General features: G+C 38.5%; 1 protein-coding gene across 1 annotated transcript in view; it reads right to left on the bottom strand.

The window, feature by feature from the left end:
• Positions 1-20,123, bottom strand: part of CFAP70 (cilia and flagella associated protein 70) — a 1,838,232-nt gene that overhangs the window by 1,279,842 nt on the left and 538,267 nt on the right. The window contains exon 8 of the mRNA XM_044079382.1: positions 17,719-17,853. Within this exon, the coding sequence (XP_043935317.1) occupies positions 17,719-17,853 (135 nt within the window). The remainder of the gene's footprint in view (positions 1-17,718; positions 17,854-20,123) is intronic.

The following is a 20,123-nucleotide window of genomic DNA, read 5'->3' as shown; positions in this document are numbered from 1 at the left end:
GAGTCCTCTCATGCGAGGAATTTATCTGATCCCCAATAACAGGGAGTCAGAATAGGTAAGATCTGGAAAGCTGCCAGTGTGGGTTTGTGCAGGCACAGATGCACTCCCCACTACATCCTTCGAAACTGACAACAGTGGCTCTCCTATGCCTGCCAAGAACATCTGAACAAATGCTAAGAATGTCTAACCCTTCGTCCTTGTTGTTTTAGGAATAATACTAGTAGGATCCAGAGAAAGAGTGGATGATCTGAGGAACCAGAAATGGCTACAACAGAGTCAACCACCAGCGGAAGGGACACAAACTGAGCCCATTATGTTGGTTGGGGCTCCATTGTAATTATTTTTTCTTGGGTTTGGAGGATGGAAGAAATGGGACCAGTTTGATGTTACATAGTTCTGCTGGATAATAAGCCTGAATTATGGTTAGCAAAGTTGTCAAGAGTCAGTGACAGGTAAGTTGTCAAAATTTGTGTCCTCATAGAATGCACAAGCCTCTGTTTAAAATAAGCAATTATAATAAAACAAGCACATAGATTTCAACAAATGTTGTACTTAAACAAAAGCAGTAAGTTAAAAATAGAAGGTAAATGTCTGTCAGACAATGCAGTGTTGAGACAGTTGCACAAAAAAACCCCACAAAGCATATTTAAAATGAAACTTATGTACTTACCATAATAATAAATCCATGCTGTCTGATTTTTGTCCAGTTCAAATTTGGGTTGTCAGATCTGATCTTACATAACCTTGGCACTGACTATGAAGCTTCTTGATATGAGGGCTCTGACTCCTTCCCTACCCATAATACCCTCTATTCCACCTCAGTACCTCAGACTGAGTTTGACCCAGTTAGAAAGTATATATCAATCCTGTTCAAGACTAAGTCTAGTATACAGGAAAAATTGGTTGGATTGGAAGACAGTCAGTAAGGACTGCTCACAGACAGGGTGTACCAGAAAACTACCTGGTCACCAGAAGTCCATTTGTGCCAATTTGGAAGGGAGCAGGAGGGAGGAAGGGTGAACCAGATGAAAATAAGAAAATATGGCTCTATCATTACAGTAAGTACATAACTTTTGTATTCAGTGTTGTCTTATACCTGTGAGATATCAAGGAAGGATGTTCTTGAGAATGGTGGAACAAACGGAAGATTGTGATCTCGACTGTACATCCAGTTTGCAGTGAGATACGAAGGTGTGAACTGTTGACCGAGTTGCTGTAGCTATCTACTACAAAAGGCTGTTGATGTGGCTATTGCTCTAGTAGAATGAGCCTTAGGTTTAGATGGCAGAGACAAACCCTATTTAATGTAAATGAAAGAAATGCAGTCTGGAACCATCTGGAAAGAATAACCTTAGCAACTGCTTCACCTAATTAAGGTTTTGAGAGAGCAATAAATAATTGAACAGACTTTATGAATGATTTGGTCCTAGGAAGATAGAACCAAAGTTGACGATGAACAAAAACACAGCATCAGTGGGACCGATCAGTGGGACCGGACGGTGTCCCAGGCTGCGTCCTACACGAGCTCAAAAATGAACTAACCCCCTCACCTATACACACTGTTTAAACTCAGCCTCTCCACAGGCTATGTGCCCACAGAGTGGTGCACAGCAACGGTTATTCCGCTCCACAAAGGTGGAGCCACAACGGACCATGGGAACTATCACCCTATAAGCTTGACTAGCTTGGTCTGCAAAGCTATGGAGTGCATCATCATGGATCTCATTAACAGAGACATTGGGAACCTCCAAACACTGGACCCTACCCAGTTCGGCTTTGTTAAGGGCAGATCATGCCTCCTAAACCTGGTGGACTTCTTTGAGACAGTTACCAAGGCTATAGATGAGGGAAAGGTGGTCCACACAACCTACCTAGACCTCGCAAAGGTCTTCAACACCACAACACCATTCCCCACTCAGGTATTATAGACAAGCTCACCAGCCTGAACATAAACCCCTACATCATGAGATGGGTTGCCAACCGGCTCATGGACAGAACCCACATGGTAAGAGTTGCAGGAGCTAGCTCTGACTCTAAACCGGTTACAAGTGGCATTCCCCAGGGCTCAGTCCTAGGACCCCTCCTGTTTGGCATATACTTTTCAGAGGTACAGGCAAGCACAGAAGGACTATGGCTGACCAAGTTCGCAGACAACTGCAAATTACGGGATATAATTGACTCTCCGGCTGACACAGAGATCTTCCAAAATGGTCTCACTGAGACAGATATCTGGTGTCAAAACCATGGCCTCAAGCTAAATGCCAAAATGTGCATAGTCATCCCCTTTGGAAAAAAACAAAGTGCCCACAAACTATCACATAGGTGCTAACCCCCTAAATAAGGAAGATGTAATAAGGGATCTGGGGACCCAAGTAAGTAGTAACCTCTCCTTTGATAATCACATTGCCAAAGTGGTTATAAAATACTTCAGTGTTTCAGGACAATGTTGAGACAAAGCCAAAGGTTTCTAGGAACACAGACTCATCTGTTGAAGGGTTATCTGAGGACCATCCCCCTCAATGCTTCATCAATTTGAAGATTTCATCAAAAGTGACATCTTCTGAGGGGGATCTAGGGGAGTTTCCTCCTTCATCCAAGTCTGTATGTCTTCAGTGAAAGACTCTGGAAAAGAGTCTATGTACTTCTGCTTGCAAATCTGTTTCCTGTGAACTTTTTCCAGTGGGAGATCAGAAGGTTCAGAATCAGACTGGCAGCTAAAGCAGCATGTAGCCTGAAAAGCCTGTGTTACTAACTGTACCTGTCTGAAATGGAGATGGAATGTAGAAGGTGATCCCTGCCAGAGTTTGGAAGGAAATGAACAGGATGGATGTTCATTCTCACTCAACATCAATAAGAACATTTGAAAAGCCATGAAGGCCAAGCATTTCATCTGCTCTGTAGACTTCCTTCAATGCTCAGACAAAAAGGAATCCTCAGAACCGATGGGTCTTGACCCCAAAGCAGATCTCAGGGCTAAGCTATCAAGTACCGAGATGCTAGAGGAAGGGATAGCTCTGACAACTTCTGTGTTGACCTAACCCCTAAGCCCTAGCCCCAAAGCTTTAACTCTGAGTCTTTTCTGAATCTGAACATATCAGACTTGAAAGAGGAAAGGAAGCTGTTGGAGTCGAAGTAACTCAGAATGTTGGTTCCAGCAAAAGTACTATGGGACAGATCAGATCCAAAATAGTCAGGTCTGAAGGATGGACAGGGACTGGAGAAGAAATAGGATGGGTAGTTGGGCCAAGACTCTGCACTTTCTCAAAAGGTAGTACTGAGAGAACCCCAAGATGGATTTGTGTTCTAAAAAACTTTCTCATCATCCTGTTAACATCTTGCTTGGTCTGGCTTTTGGATGACTATGTGGAGGAAGCCACCAAAAGTAGTCTTGAGTACCTCCACTCTTGGAGGATGGGTGAGTGAAGCCTCACTCACCGGGTCCAGAGAGAACCTGAACTGAGAAGATGATGGACAGATCCAAGAGACTGTCAGCTCAGATCGTCACAAAAACATTGGATCTAACCAAGACAGCCATGTCAGACCTGGGGAACCAGGGAACACTTCCTCAACCTTTCTGAATCCAATCTTTCCTTCTCTTTCATCTTCCTCTTCACTTTCTCTTTTTCTTTCTCTTTCTTCTTTTCTTTCTTTTTATATTTTGGCCTTTTATTCTTATTCACAGGAGAAGAGGCTGCAGAAAAAGTGGAAGGTATTACAGTCCCTGTCTGTGGAGGCAGAGACCCATGACAATGAGCATTTTATTTATTTATTATTTATTTAGCATATGGAAAGTCTGACTTGGAATGTAGACAATTTTCTGCGGATGTCAGGGAGAAATGCTCCAGATGAATGTCTTTGAATGTGGGAGGAAACCGGAGTACCTGGAGAAAACCCACAAGAATGCAGAGGGGACATGCAGACTCCGCACAGAAGGCACTCAAGCTGAGAATCTAACTGAAGAACCTCTTGCCGTGAGGCAACAATGCTACCGCTGCACCACTGCGCCTCTCTCACCTGGTCTGGAACGTTCTAGAGCTAAATGAAGTACAACCCTGACAATGAGTGTCAAGATGTGTATCACTCAAATAGCATACGTGGACCCTGTGGGGGAAGTTTGTGTCCATATATGAAGCACTTTTTAACTGTAACTGCAAACTAATTACAACCTAGCACACACACACACACACACACACACACACACACACACACACACACGTGCAATATAGTTTTTTATATATATATATATATATATATATATATATATATATATATATAGATATATATATATATATATATATATATATATATATATATATATAGGCCCACTATGAAATTTCAAAAAGTCAAAATCTCGAACATCAGAATCCCAATGTTCAAGATTTTAAAATCTCGAAATGCAAATAAAAAAAAAAATAAAAAAAAAATAAAAACTAAACTAAAACAAAAAAGTTAAACATCACATTGCTGCAGGGGGGCAAGTCCCCCCCGCTACTTAAATATACCAACTCAGAGATCATACTACAATGATGAGAATGGTAAAGTTACCGTTCCGCACTGTTGGGTGATCTCAATTGTTTAACTTCGAGATTTCAAAATTTTGAACATTTGGACATTAGGATTCTGATGTTCAGGATTTTGAGATTTTGAAATTAAGAAGTGGACCCATATTTATATATATATATATATATATATATATATATATATATATATATATATATATATAGGATATATAGTACTCTATCCTAACCCTATGAAACATTATAAAACACTGTAAAGTAATATAAAATATTATATTAACAATATAAATTTAAAAAAGAACACACATTAAACTTTACAATCATAATATCTAACAAACTATTTAACCTAACCCTAACTGTAATTCTAATTCTAACCTTAACTCTACACCTACACTAGACAGAAAGCTCTCTCGGAGGAGTGAACTATAAGGACAGATGTCCACAAAAAAGGGATACAGAATGGCAAGCCCTCATAAACATGACCAAATTCTTCAGCTGGCAAACAAGATCTGAGGTACTGAAATGGAGTAGAAGGAATTATGAGCAGGGGAGGAGTCACAGCTCTAGGTCACTGAGACCTGTTCAGAGAGCACCCCAGCTTTACCAGATTACATTTCCTTCCACACGTGCAGACCACAAAATGAAGGCATGATAACTAAAGGAGATGGTGTATCAATAGTTATTAAAGTTAAATATGCCTCTAGATTGATTAAACAGCATGAGTCCCTTGAATTACTTCAGGTGCAATTGACTGTAGGTAAGTCCCCTCTTCAGGTCATTACCAGCTATAGGAACCCCTCCATGAATCAGGACATCCACTCAGCCTACTTGGATCTAGTTGAGTCAATCAAGATACAACCAAACACCTTGGTTTTGGGTAGCTTTAATTACCCATCCACTGACTTGGTAAATTATACGTGTTCTAACTCAGTTTCCCAAAGGTTCCTGAACTTCGTTAACTCCAATTCCCTGGATCAGCTGGTTGACACACCCACAAGGGGCCTAAACATTCTGGGTCTGGTGCTGATCAACATGGGGGACCACTGCACCACCCCCAGTATGTGGCCACCCTGGTGAGATCTGACCACAAATCAGTCTTGCTAGAAGTGACTATAACACAAGCCCCCCCCCCAAGCAACAACTAGGTTAAAAAACTTCTCTAAGGCCAATTACAAGCTCTTATGTGACAGCATACATAGCTTCATACCCTCTCCCCCACTGATGGAGTGGACACCTATGCTGAGTTATACACCAATTCTTTATACAAGCACCCATACAATTGTATTAACTCTGCCGTACCTGATAGGACCAAAGCAAGCTCGTCAAGGAAAAACAAACCTGATTGGTGGAAAACTGTCATTAACAGCCTATACAACAGGAGAAACAAATTGCTGTCTACTGTTTCAAAACTGGAAATACTCTCTCCTCACCTTAAACAAGCAAATAAAACTCCTAGTGAAGTCTTCCAAAGGAACTACAAATCCAAATTAGCTTCCCTAACTAACAATAACCACAAGGCATTCTTTAGTTACATCTGTAACCTCAAAGGTAAGGCCCAGATATGCGCGGAACTCGTAGTTAATGGTACTACATATACAGAACCTATGGATATAGCAAACATGCTGGCTGACAGGTTCAGTGAAAACTTCTCTCCTCTGTCCTCATCACATATACCCCAAAACATCCCTAACACCTGTCCCCCACCTAGTAGCTCTGAAGAGCACATCTTAAACGCCCTCTTCAAGGCCAAAAACACAGCCTCTTTGGGACCAGGCAACATTCTGGGCTGTGTTCTGCAAGGGTTAAAACAGGAATTAGCATCACCATTGGGCACGCTTTTCAATCACAGCCTAAGCACTGGCTTCATCCCAGTGAAATGGAAAACAACTACCATTATCCTTTTGCACAAAAGGGGTGTATCCACTGACCCTGGGTACTACAGACCCATTAGCTTGACCAGATTTATCTACACGGCTATGGAACAAATCATTATGGACCTTTTTAACAAAGATATAGGCTCCAAATGCTCAACCTCACCCAGGTTGGCTTTGTCAAGGGGAATTCATGCTGGTTAAACTTGGTGGACTTCTTTGAGACAGTCACCAAAACCCTAGACGAGGGCAAATCTGAGCATACAGCCTACCTAGACTTAGCCAAGGCCTTTGACACAATCCCCCGCTCAGGCATCATTGATGAACTCACCCAGTTGGGTATCAAACCATATATTGTAAGGTGGGTTGCAAACTGGCTCACTGATAGAAATCATACAGCCAAAATAGGGGACTCCGCCTCCTCCAGCAGACCAATAACTACTGGTGTTCCACAGGGATCAGTTCTGGAACTCCTATGGTTCAGAATCTACTTCGCTGAAGTACAGACTAGAACTAAAGGACTGTGGCTGACAAAGTTTGCTGATGACTACAAACTGGGAGCGATCATTGAAACCCCTAGCAATGTCAACATCCTGCAAGAAGGTCATATGCAAACTAATGACTAGTGCTAAAGTCATGGCTTTAAACTTAATGCATAAAAATGCATTATCATCCCCTTCATCAAGGATGATGTGCCTGCAAACTACCACATCAATAGCAGCACCCTAAGCACACAGTCAGTGGTCAGAGATCTGGGTACACAGGTCAACAACGACCTTAACTTTGATCACCATGTCTCCACAGTGGTAAAAAGGGCATTTTATATTATAATTGTCTTTCGGCTTTTCCCAGTTAGGGGTCACCACAGCAGAACTTTGGTCCGCTAATGACTGGCAGTGGATTTTTACGGTGCCGAGTTGCCAGCCCGACACCCAACCTTCAAAGAAGGCACACACCTACCTGCATGTCTTTAAGGTCACTTGACCATGGGGAGGACATCCAGACTCCACACAGAAGGCGCTCCAGCCAAGAATCAAACAGGAGAACCTCTTGCTGTGAGGCAACAACACTAACCATTGCTCATCTGAAAAGTAAAGGCATTGCCTCCAGAAAAAAAGAGGTTATAACCCCCCTGTAAAATAAACGACCAGCAAAACCAGGATCCACGACTGTAAAATTTAATCCAAACTCTAGCGCCTTGGCAGTAGCCTTCCAAGGAGAGCACAAGCAGAAAAAATGCAACACATTTATACAATAAAATTAATCAATCAATCAAACAATTATACAATTAAAACACTTAAAAGAATTTAAATAAAAACTCTCCAATTGCATTCTTCATTAATGCCACAAGGGGCTAAAGTGCCATATTTTAATATAAAAAGAGTTTCCTTATACAAAAGTTTTTTCTTTATATTAATACTATATTGGGTAATAGGAATATGTTCTAAAATTGTACCTAACAATCCTTGTGGGTTTACTACTATGATGTTTTTTAAAGTGCATTGCAAGTGGAGTTTCTAATTTTTCATTTTTATATCCCTCACATATTCCTGTATCCTGGTCTTAAAGGCCCTCTTACTTTCACCTATCTAAAACATCCCACACAGACATTTAACTGCATACACAATGCTTTCTGTGTTACATGAGAACATAGCATTAGGTTGAAAATGCAATCCATTAATATAATGAAATGTTCTGCTTACATACTGACATGTTATACATTTGCCACAGGGATGTGTTCCCACCAGGCTAGGATTACTACTTAAACATGTATTGGGTTTAGAAAATGTAGCATGAACTAGCATATCCTTTATCTTTTTACCCCTTCTGAATGAGTCATTCAGAGTTTTGTCAAAAATATCCACCAAATCCCTATATTTAAAAGTCCAATGAAATTGGATAGTTTAACGTTTTCTGCTAGTAAATCGTAAGTCATAACTGCATATATCTTCCTTAAATTATTTAATTTCTTCCTAAATCTACCTTGATGTTCATTACAACTGTTATTAGACTTACAAATAATATTCTTACTAACTTTATCTAAAGAAAATAACACTTCATCAGCATTATAACCCCTTCTGATAAACAATTGTGATGTTTTCTGTAATTCATTATTTATTTCATTAGTATTGTTACATAACCTCCACACTCTAGTCAATTCACTATAGGGTAGAGATTTTAAAAGATGTGGAGGGTGACAACTAGTTGCATCTAAAAAATGCAAACCATCTTCAAATTTATGATATATCTTGGTAATTATCTTACTATTTTTATCTCCTTCAAGACAGATGTCCAGAAAATTGACTTTATTGCCCAATTGAAAGCCATCAAATTTCAATAGAAATCTTTTCTCTTGAAGGCCATTCATAAAATTTCTAACTTCTTGTTTACCCCCTTACATACAAAAATTAAATTGTCAATATATCTACAATACTTCACCACATACTTTTTAAAAAATTACTACTGATAGAGAAATTCTATCTCAAAAAATTCCATCATAATATTGGCATACATGGGGATAAAAGCTGCCCCCATGGCTGTACCTTTCAATTGGTGAAATATTTGACTATCAAACTCAAAATAATTATTTTTAAACAGAATTCTATCAATTCAATTACATAGTGTGCAAGGGGACTATCCCCCAAAGTTTTATGTAATGCTTCTAACCCATACTGGTGAATGATGCTTGTATACAAATTTTTAACGTCAGCTGTCAACCAGTACATATCTTTATTCCATTTAAGGGGTAGTACCTGATCTAAAAAGTCAGCACTATATTTAATAAAAGAACTTTGTCTAGTAACATACGGTAGGAGAGAACTGCGTAAAAATATATCCATATTATTAAGAAAATAGTTGCACGCAGATATAGTAGGAAGACCTGGTGGATGGTGAATGTCCTTATGTATCTTAGGTAAACGGTAAAATTTAGCTACTTCACAATTATCAGTGTTAAATTTTTTATCTACATCATCCATTGTAAAATATCCTAAACGTTGTCCCTTCTGTAATAAATTTCTAAATTTTTGAATAGCTCCTTCATATTCAACAGTACATTTTCTATAAATCTCACCATCATTTTAAGTGCTTTAGGCACATCTGAACATATTGTAAAAAATGCATTAGTACAATCTTATTCCCTTTATCTGCTGGTTTTATAACCAGTTCTTCATTTTACTAAGTTGTTGCAATGCCTTCCACTCTAATTTAATTAAAATATATTGAATATGCTGTTTTTTATTGTCAAAATCAGAATATAGAGATTCTATTGCAAAGTCAACCATAGCTGCAAAATTCTGTATACCACAAATGGTGGTATAAACTGACTTTTAACTACAATTTTAGATGTATCCAACCTGCAATATGCATTAGAAGCTTCAAACCTTTCATCATTAGAGACACAGGAATAAAAACTGTCTTCTGAGTCAGTAGAAAAAGACACATTACTATCTAAACCATCAATTAAACTGTTAACATTTGTTTATCCCTAAAAAAAACCAAGCTAAATGCAATTTCCGTATTAAACAATGCATATCTTCTCTTAATAATATAAAATCTAGGCAAAACAGTAGGGATACATTTTAAACCATGATTCAAGACAGAAAATGTAGCTTCACTCAATGTATAACCGAACAAATTCACTATGTATGTATCAACACTATTTAGCCGATTATCCTTACCCATAACAGTCTCTAAACAAGCCATTTTTAAATCAGTTCCACCTAACTCATGTGTACCTTTGCTGTACAGGTGGCTGTCCTTCAAACTGCTGCCTATTTCCTGGTTCTGGAGCCAAATTACCCCCTCTGGTCGTCTCTCTATCCAAAAATTCAGGTCTCTTGTTCTTCCGAAATGTCCGCTGGAGATAGCGTGAATACTGGGCTGCTGGAGGTCCAGGATAATCAGCAGATTTGCTATTCCACTCCGTATCTGGTCTTCTTCCTGATCAGCAAACCAAACGCCTCTCTGTCGTCGCTTCTTGTTAGTTAGCCGTGAAAAGGCAGAACCACTACCGTAATCTTTGATGTCTCGGTTCAGCTTATATTTTTTTGTATTAAACAGTTTTTTCTCAAAGTCTATGAGTTTATTTTGTATGTCGTGCAAGCACTGTTCCATACGTTCAACCCCCAGTACATCTGATAGGAATTCACAGGTAGAAGCAATATCAGTTTGAAGTTTTACCTGTTTTAATCTGTCGCTGTCCACCAGATATTTATCCACTCAATTGAACATCTGTGGGCGGCAGCTACCCACCTAGCCTGACATTTCTTATCATCCACATCCTGCATATCAAAAGGGGTTGTAGGATTTTTAAAGGCTCTCAAGCCACGAGGTGTAATGTCTAATTCCCGATATCTCTGTAGACTAAGATAATTTAAATGTACTGCTAGCTCTTTTGACATAAGTCTGTCCAATTTATCAAATACTTCTTTTGTTTTAGCAGATAAAGAGCTACCTGCTCGCTGTCCAATACAAGATAAGGGATTATTAGTTCTTCTTTGTTGTTCTTTTTGCAGGAACTTCTTCCAAAGAATTGTTTGTTCTTCCTGGGTTGGCCGTGCACCTATTCTTTCACCCAGGGACATGGTAAATTGATCTATGGTAGTCTGACTAAAATCCATAGAATCCTGCTTAAGGATTTTAGGCACTGTAAGTGATGGATTACGGGACATAAATAACCACACAACAAATAAAACAAAAAAAGAATGATATGTAAAATAAATGACCAGCAAAACCAGGCTCCACCACTGAAAAATTTAACCCAACCTCTAGGGCCTCGGCAGTAGCCTTCCAAGGAGAATACAAGCAGAAGAAATGCAACACATATTTATACAATAAAATTAATCAAACAATTATACAATTAAAACACAAAGAATTTAAATAAAAACTCTCCAATTGCATTCTACATTAATGTCACAAGTGGTAGCGTTGTCACCTCACAGTAAGACGTTGCCCTGTTCGATTCTCAGCTAGAGCATCTTCTATGTGGAGACATGCATTAATGGGTGTACCTTCATTGAATGTTGTGCATCAGGGCTGGCAACTCGGCATGTAAAAATCCACTGCCAATCATTAGCAGACCGGAGTTCCACTGTGGCAACCCCTAACCGGGAAAAGCCGAAAGACACAACAAAAACAACATTAATACTATACTGGTTAATAAGAATATGTTTTAAAACTGTACCTAACAATCCTTGTGGGTTACTACTATGATGTTTTTTAAAGTGCATTGCAAGTGGGCTTTCTTATTTTTCATTTTTGATATCCCTCACATGTTCCTGTATCCTGGTCTTAAAGGCCCTCTTACTTTCACTTATATAAAACATCCCACACGGACATTTAAGTGCATATACAATGCTTTCTGTGTTACATGAGAACATAGCATTAGGCTGAAACTGCAATCCATTAATATACTGAAATGTTCTGCTCACATTCTGACATGTTATACATCTGCCACAGGGATATGTTCCCACCAGGCTAGGATTACTACTTAAACATGTATTGTAAATTTTACAGTGGTGTATCCTGGTTTTGCTGGTCGTTTATTTTACATATCATTCTTTTTTTGTTTTATTTGTTGTGTGGTTATAACCCCCCCTGTACTCTTCCCTCATCAAGCCAATAGCAGAGTACATTGCTCTCTTTGATATATTCCTTTTCAAATACCTGCAGCAATTGGAGAGACCACAAAGGTTCCTTACAAAGAAAATTCAGGGTCTTTATGATCTGTCTTAGGCGGACAGACTGAAATCATTGTCACTTTACTCTGTGTCATACAGACTGTTCAGAGGTGACCTGTGCCTTGCATATAGAGCAATCTCTGACCCAGCTTTAATGATAATGCTGCACATAAACAAGTCAAATCGCACAGGGGTCCCTCGCTCAAAGGACCTTAAGCTGGTATGTGATATCAACAGACCTTACTGGACAGACAGATTTGTCTCACAGAGGTTGCCCCACCTTTAGAGCAAGCTTCCAATTCATGTTGGTCCTATTTAAGCATAATTTGGACATTGGATGGGTAACCGGAAATTCACCCTGGGGGTTCCACCTGTGCCCCTCTTGACAAGGGCAATGGGTGCTGATTTTAGTGTCTGCTTGAACCAGACAGTCTTGGGAGCATGAGTTGAACTTGGCTAGGTTTGTATGGGCCCTGTGGCCATTAGCCTAGTAACCTTCTATGATCCTATGATCCACAAAAAAAGATGCGATGTGTTTACACTTGGATGTTTTCTCGGAGCCAAATTATAACCAAGACCAAATCTGTTAAGTAGACAGCTTAATGAGTTAAGTGTAAGACAAAACAGCAGCTGTGATAAAGAATTACCCTGGAATATCTCCCTTTGAACTTTGATCCCTGGAATAATAATTTTCCCTTTGTCATGACTTAAATGCAAAGTGGTTTGTCACTGTTTCATAGTCACTGTAATGTACTTGATTGTTGTAAGATGTATCTTATATATCTGAAAGCACTCCTTTATCCATGAATGTGGGATGTTGTCATATGCTTTTTTGTAATCTATTTATGCCATACTTAGATAGTTCCCCTTTTTACAATTCTCCATTATGACTTTATTTAGCAACAAATGGTCCTTTGTTCCATTTGACTTTCTTTTGTTACCCTTTTGTTCTACTGCCATGATTGAATTTTCTTCTAAATGACTATAAACTCTATCAGTCTCTACTCTAGTATATAGTTTGCACATTGCTGGAAGGCAAGTTTTGGAATGGTTTGTAGGTTGACTCAATGGGGATTATTATTTTTCCTGTTGTTAACCAGGTTGGTGTCTGTTCAGGATGAGCATATAAGTAGTTCTTACTCAAGGCTAAATCTTTGTGTAAAGACATTAATACTGTTAGCCAGAAGTTAGGTACTGCATATGAGCCTGGGGTTTTCCAGTTAGGAGCTCTTCTTAATTTGGTTTCAGTTTCTCTGACAGTTACTTCATCCCGCTGAGTATCTTGCATGTTTGAACTTCTTACTGTTTCTTTTACTTCTATCCATTCAGCATCTTTGTTATGTTCCACATGGTCTTTATAAACATTTCTCCAAAATATGTATATATTCTTCTTTCCTGGTGGTGTTTGTATTCCTTTTGGTTTGTTTCACAATTTTCTACAAAACTTTTTTGGGTCATCAGTAAGTTGCTTATTTTGTACTTTTGCTTTATGTTTATCTATATGTCTTCTAAGTTTTTCTGCCTGTGCTGATATATTTAGTTTATTATTTGCAACAATGTGTGATATATCCTGGTCTGTTCTGATACTGTGCATTGCATTTATCATGTCTATCTTTCTAAATATTTTCGTTGATCTGTTCCCTCTTCTATACTGTTCTAACAATGACACTTATTGTTGTAATTGTTTTATTGTTTCCTCTATTCGATGCTTCCAGGGTGGCATTTTATTTATTCTGTTCTTTTCCCTTATTGCTCTGTATTTTGGTGGTAAGACTATCTATTAATAATTTAGTTGCACAGTAATATATCCTATTTACCTCTGTTATAAATTTCTGTTGATAGTCTTGATTACTGTGTTCATACGTTGTATCAGACTTCAAACATTTTGGGCCTTATTTACTTTCTGTAATATATTTCTTTCATCAGTCTTAATATGTGTAGCCATTTCTGTTAAATCAATCAACTCTTCACTTAGATCATTTTCTTCTAAACTGAGGCCACTGTTTCTTGTGGGCTTTCTAATGAAAGTTCTGGAACATCTTCCTGTGATATATTCTTTTCAGCTGCATCCCATGTCATCCATTTCTCTTTTGTATGGGAATTCACTGGCCTATCACTTCAAAACATTGACTCTGTCAGAGTTGCTACTGTTTCCTGCTCCTTTCCTTGCTGTGCAACTCCAAATGAGCTTTTCTACTAGTTTCCTACTGAAGATTTCAGAGTAGCTTCATGTGGCAAGTGATCAGATGCTTCCTGTTCCACCTGTTTCTCTTTAATTTGGGGATTCATTATTGTATTATGCTGTGATATTACCCGAGTTGGATTTTTTACACTAATCTTTTACTTTGCAGGTATTCCATAACTTCAGTTTCTATTTCTTTAATTTCTCCATTACTAATCCTTTCTTCAACTTTCTCCCTTTGTTTTCATATTTTTTGTATTGTGAAATTTTCAATACATGGACACCTTTGTCTGTATTTATCTTCAAATATCTTTGACATTCCTTTTTTGTTTTGATTAGTTTTACTTTTTCCTTTACATAAATATTGCACCATATTAAATTTCTTTCTTTCCCATGTCAATATTTCTTATTCAGATGTCTCCAACTCACCTATTTCTCCTTTATTTGGGGACTCATTGTTCCATCATGCTGTGATATAAACAGTGTTAGACTTTGTACACTAAATCCTTCCTTTGCAGTTGTATCAAAACTTCAACTTCTAGTCATTTAATTTCTGCTTTACTTGTTTTCTGTTCTGTTTCCCCTTTGTGATCTTATTTTTGTATTATGAAATTTTCCATATCTGGTTACCTTTGCCTGCATTTCTCTTCAAATATCTTTGGAGCTGCTTTTTCATATTGATTAGTTTGGCTTTCTCATTTGCATTAATATTGCACCATATCAGATCTCATTTTCATTACCATGTCCATGTTTCTTTTTTATATATTTCAAAAATCTCTTATTGGTTTTGTTATTTATGTTTTCACACCTCCTATGCACTTCTTTTTTCAAGCGGCTAGAAGAGTCTTTGTCTATATAATGTTTTTGATGGATCTGTTTTATTAATGCACACAATTTTGCATTTTAAGTTTTTGACAGGTTTTCTTGTGCAAGTATTTTTCTTTCCTCTAATTTCTATCTTAATCTTTTTTTAATACCTTCTATCTAGAAATTCTGGGCTTCTTGAATAATAGTAACATTATTTCTTTCTTATTCTCAATAGTCCACTCTATCATCTTTCCAGCTGTTTTTTGGCTTGTCAATTTTTCTGTTCTTTTGTGGACTGCTACTTCTTTCTACATCTGAGGGGGCATCCTCTCCCTGAGCTTGAGCTAACCTAATTTTAGGATTGTGTCTGTGTCCTGAAGATTCTACACTGCCATTTTTTCCACTCCTGGTACTAATGTACATACTAGGGTTGGGCAAGTTTTTTATCCTGAGACTTGTGCACCCAGTTGTCTTTTTTTTTTTTTTTTTTTACCTTTCACTGTTCATGACATATACTATATAAAATAAAGTCTATATATGAGTGTCTTCTTGGTGAGATTTTGTAAAAACAAGGTCCACCATGTGAAGGTATTCACCAAGACTTGAGGATGAATTCAGTTCCAGCAATACTACTCTCCTTTTCCTGCTGCTTTTATCATCCCTCCATTACGAATCTATACAGATTGACCCATGTTATGTGAATAGCACTCAGTGCCTTGTATATCACACAGGTTAACATTTTTGACTTCCTTTATTGGCAAGAAATAAGAAACACTAATTATCACAAGTATATTGTTCAGGATTGGAGTGAGGACTGAGATAATGGAGTGGGAGTGATTTTCCAGCTTAACGATGTTCATTTCTGTTTTAGTCACCAACAAACAGAGCAGTATGGTATCCAGTATTAAACAGCTCTAGTATGTGCTACAAACCTGTGCTGTGTTTTTGTTTTGTAGATTTTTATGAATCTTGTCTTCTGTAACAGAATAGCAACATAATAAGATGAACTAATGAGACTCATTAACAAATGTAAAATACAAAAAAAGTCAATTGTAGGAAAAGTAGTTTCAGATGACTGCAGTGGAGACTTCTACTAATTTGTCCGTCACTGGTAATCAGAAAACCTCATTAGACTCTCAGAGTCTTTCTTGAGAAGTAATATGGGAGATAATATAGAGTCATATTATATTTTAATAAAAAAAGAAAAAATGCAGAATTACTAGAATAATCTGTTATCAATGGCAACATACAATAAGGCTAAACTTGATGCTAAGTATGAGTACAACAGCGTGAAGTATTTGTTAGCTGCGCAGGTGTGATCAGAAGAATAGATGAAGACAGATTGTACAGAATAAGGCTGAATATATGTCTATAGTCAGACTAAATGGACAATTAGTCTGTTTCTGTTGCCACTGTACATAAATGCAAAAGATGGCACAATAATCACCCCCAACTCCGCTACAAAACTATTAGGAGTCATTATCGATAATAACCTAAAATTTGACCTTCATGTAAACCAAATGATCAAGACCATCAATAAAAAACTTGGGTCACTGTATAGAATAAAAGCCTTCCTAACCCCTCCAGCTAAGATTACCATAGCTCAATCTCACCTGCTTTCAACACTTCTATATGCTCCCCCCTTCTCTTTAATCTAAACAAGACTGTACTCAATAGACTGTCAACCTGCTACAATCACACTGCCAGGTTTGCCACTGGCCTACCTTTTAGAACACACCACTGCATCAACCTTAAACAGCTTGGGTGGCTAGAACTTCCCAGTCTAACCCAATATAACCTTCTGATTATGGCTAATAAAATCCTCTATAATCCAGATAATACACCAGCTCTTAAAAATATTATCACCCCCTAAAACAATCTAAGACTACTTTGATCCTCAAACAGACTACTAATTCAGACAATCAAAATTAACAATGTAGACAGTGATTCCCTCTTTGCAAACTCTGCAGGTAGACCCTGGAACCTACTTCCGGCTGATATTACTTTGCTCTCCTCCCTATGCCAATTCAAAGCTAAACTCAAACAACATCTAGCACTAAACTGGCTTTGCCACTGTAACAAGCCTGGCTAACTCTCACCAGGAATGTGTATAATCTATTAATCAAAATACTGTTTATTTTTTCCCCTGACTGTTACCAGGAGTAACTCAAACTTGTGATATTGTCTATTCATGTCTGCTTATTCATTTTTTGTAAATACCACATCTGTAATATGCCTTCTTTGTTATTACTGTATCAGTCTACCTTGGAGCTTTTGTCCACGGGCCTCTGCTGAAAATGGACATTAATCCAGTCGGACTATCACGGTCAACAAATGTAAAATAAATAAATATTTCCAAAGTAAATAACTGCAACATACTGTACTGCAAATCTACAGAAAAGAATGAGACTCGTGATTTTTTCACAAAGCAGACATTGTAAGCAATACAAAAAAAGATGAAAGAAAAAGGGAAGGTATTTGGTTGGGGTTATTAATTTACATCATTTCACTTTAGCACTATTGCCAATCAGTAAGACTTTAGTTTCATCAGAGTTCAGCTTCCTTTATTCTGGTCTACAGAATTATGAACTCCCATTTTCATGTCCTATCTTTATTCGGTTCTAATTTCCTAATAAATAGGAAATCAAACAATTGCTTACCTTTGAAAATACTTCTGCTTCATTAAAAGCCACAACCTGATAAGCACCCCGAATGCGTTGTACCCCAGGGTACAGCAGTGGAGCCATGTTTATATATGCAACACCATGAGAAGATATTTGTCCATCATCTTCTGCCTGTGGGCCACAAAAACACAAAACTTCAAATATGCACATACTTTAAAAATATCTAGTTAAAATAGAAATTTTACTTATCTAATTTTAACATCTCTTTAGTTAATATAATTCCTCACTACTATATTATTTTATTAAATATCTAGAAATTAAAAGTGGTGGTAAGCTTTAGCCTAATACAAGTTAACAAAACGAGGAGGGGGTATTCAGAAAGACACCACCATACTGTAGAATGTGGCCTGACACTGATTCTGTATGTGTGAGTTCCAGTATAGTTCCATCATGCCTGAGAAAGACCAGCATATTAAAACATTGTGGCTGCAATAATTACAGTAATCATGCTGCCAGAGTGGTTGCACTGCAGACAGTCATGTGACTAAAAGGAAAGCATCAAGGAGTTGATATGCCAGATGTAGGTGTGTTCAGAGGTGAAACAAAGTGCCTCACAGATGCAACATGTGTACATACAATGACCTATACAAGATCATCACAGCAAAGTGCCAAGCCATATTATAATATACAGTAAATAGCGAGGAAAGGGAGACATAATAAAGATGGAAATAGGGAAGAGCAAGCAGTGGAACACAAAGCAGCCAATGTGAAGGTAATATAGGTGGTGAGGGGGTAAAACAGCATATTATTTTTGTGAAACAGGTATCCATTTTCTATTTTTTTAAAAGCATAGTGAGGGAAGGCAGCATGGAGCAAGTGCATGGAGGAAGGAGGATGTAGGAAAAGAAGGAGGGGGCAAACAAACACAACAGTACAGGCAGATACTGCCAGTGGAAGCAATGACACAAGAGGAGATGACATTGGAGAGATGCAGAGGGAGGATAGCTGGAGATGAAGTCTGGACAACAAACTTGGGATGGGTAGTGGCACATAAGGAAGAAGAACACCATGATGGAGGATATGGGTTAGTACAAAGGGCCTGGCTGACCAGCCCAGAGGGGAACCCAATCAGATGTCAGTCACCACAATGCCTAACATTGTAGATACACACTGCACTTATAGGCCTGATGCATTGGGCTGGAAGGCCATGTGACCACATCACTTGCACAAGGAGATGCCCCAGGGTGTCAGTTCATCTTGGTCTTCACTAGCCACTGAGTGACCCAACAGGAAACCTCCACACTAGGAGGTGGCCACAGCAGTCGCCAATGAGCCCTTCAGGCCACCCTGCACAGGGTGATCTTTTGTCATTCTGCAGAGAGATAGGCCTAGGGAGTGCTGGTGACCCATCAGCAGGCACAGCGGTTATAGAAGAGCTAGGTGGACACAACCTCGCCTCAGCTTGCACCACAGCTGACCTTGTAGAAAGTAAAAATAAACAAATACAACGGCTAATTAAATATTTCTGACAATTTATTCAAATATTACAGCACAGATAGTTGTAAATGAAAGTTATGTACTCATCACAACAATAGCTCTGTGTTGCCTGTTTCCATCTTTTCCTCAATGCACGGGTCTCAGAACTAATCTTATAATGGGCTACGGTAACTTCCAAGCTTTGGATCCAGTGCTCAGGCTCCTCCCCTACCCATAATCCCTCTGAGAAGAGTAAGCTACCTCAGAGTGAGTTTGTCTGCTCAAAAAAAAAAAGCTATTGGAAATTTTAAAATATAGGTGTGGTTAACCTAAGAGTGCAGCTGACTTAAATACTAATAACTGGCTTATGAAGAGAGAGGCAGAGAAAGACAGGACCTTCAACAGCCACAGCAAGGTCAGCTAGACCCATCTCAGAAAAAGTATATATTAAACAAACTATACTTCCACAAAATAAGGAGGGGGATGGCAGTAGGGTAGATGAAGAAAGGAGGAAAACAGATCTGCTGAACTTGTCTGTCAGTATGTTGGATTTCCCTGGCATATGCATTGTAGTTAGAAAGTGGTGAGAAGATATCATCCATTGCCGCACTCTCATGGTCTCTCAACACAAAGTATAGGATCTGGTTGTTCCCTGTTTGTTGATGCACCAAACAACTGTCATGTTGTCCGTCTGGATGGAAATCACACCTAAGGGTCTTGAAAGGCCTATAATGCTAGGAGGATTGATCTCATCTCAGATACACTGATACGTAGTCTGGCTCTGTCAGTGACCACATGTCTTGGACTGTCATCCTGAGAAATGCCTCCCCCCACACGAGTTGAGAAGCATCTGTGGTCACTGTGGCTTAGGGGAAAGGCAAAATGAATGGACACACATGTAGAACATGCAGAGATTCTAGCCAACACTGTATGTGGGTTCTGCAAATATTCTTTAGACTCATTAG

The sequence above is a fragment of the Protopterus annectens genome, chromosome 8.part0, assembly GCF_019279795.1.
Source record: "Protopterus annectens isolate FY-2018-M chromosome 8.part0, PAN1.0, whole genome shotgun sequence".
NCBI lineage: Eukaryota > Metazoa > Chordata > Ceratodontiformes > Protopteridae > Protopterus > Protopterus annectens.
This window is presented reverse-complemented; position numbering and strand designations above follow the sequence as displayed.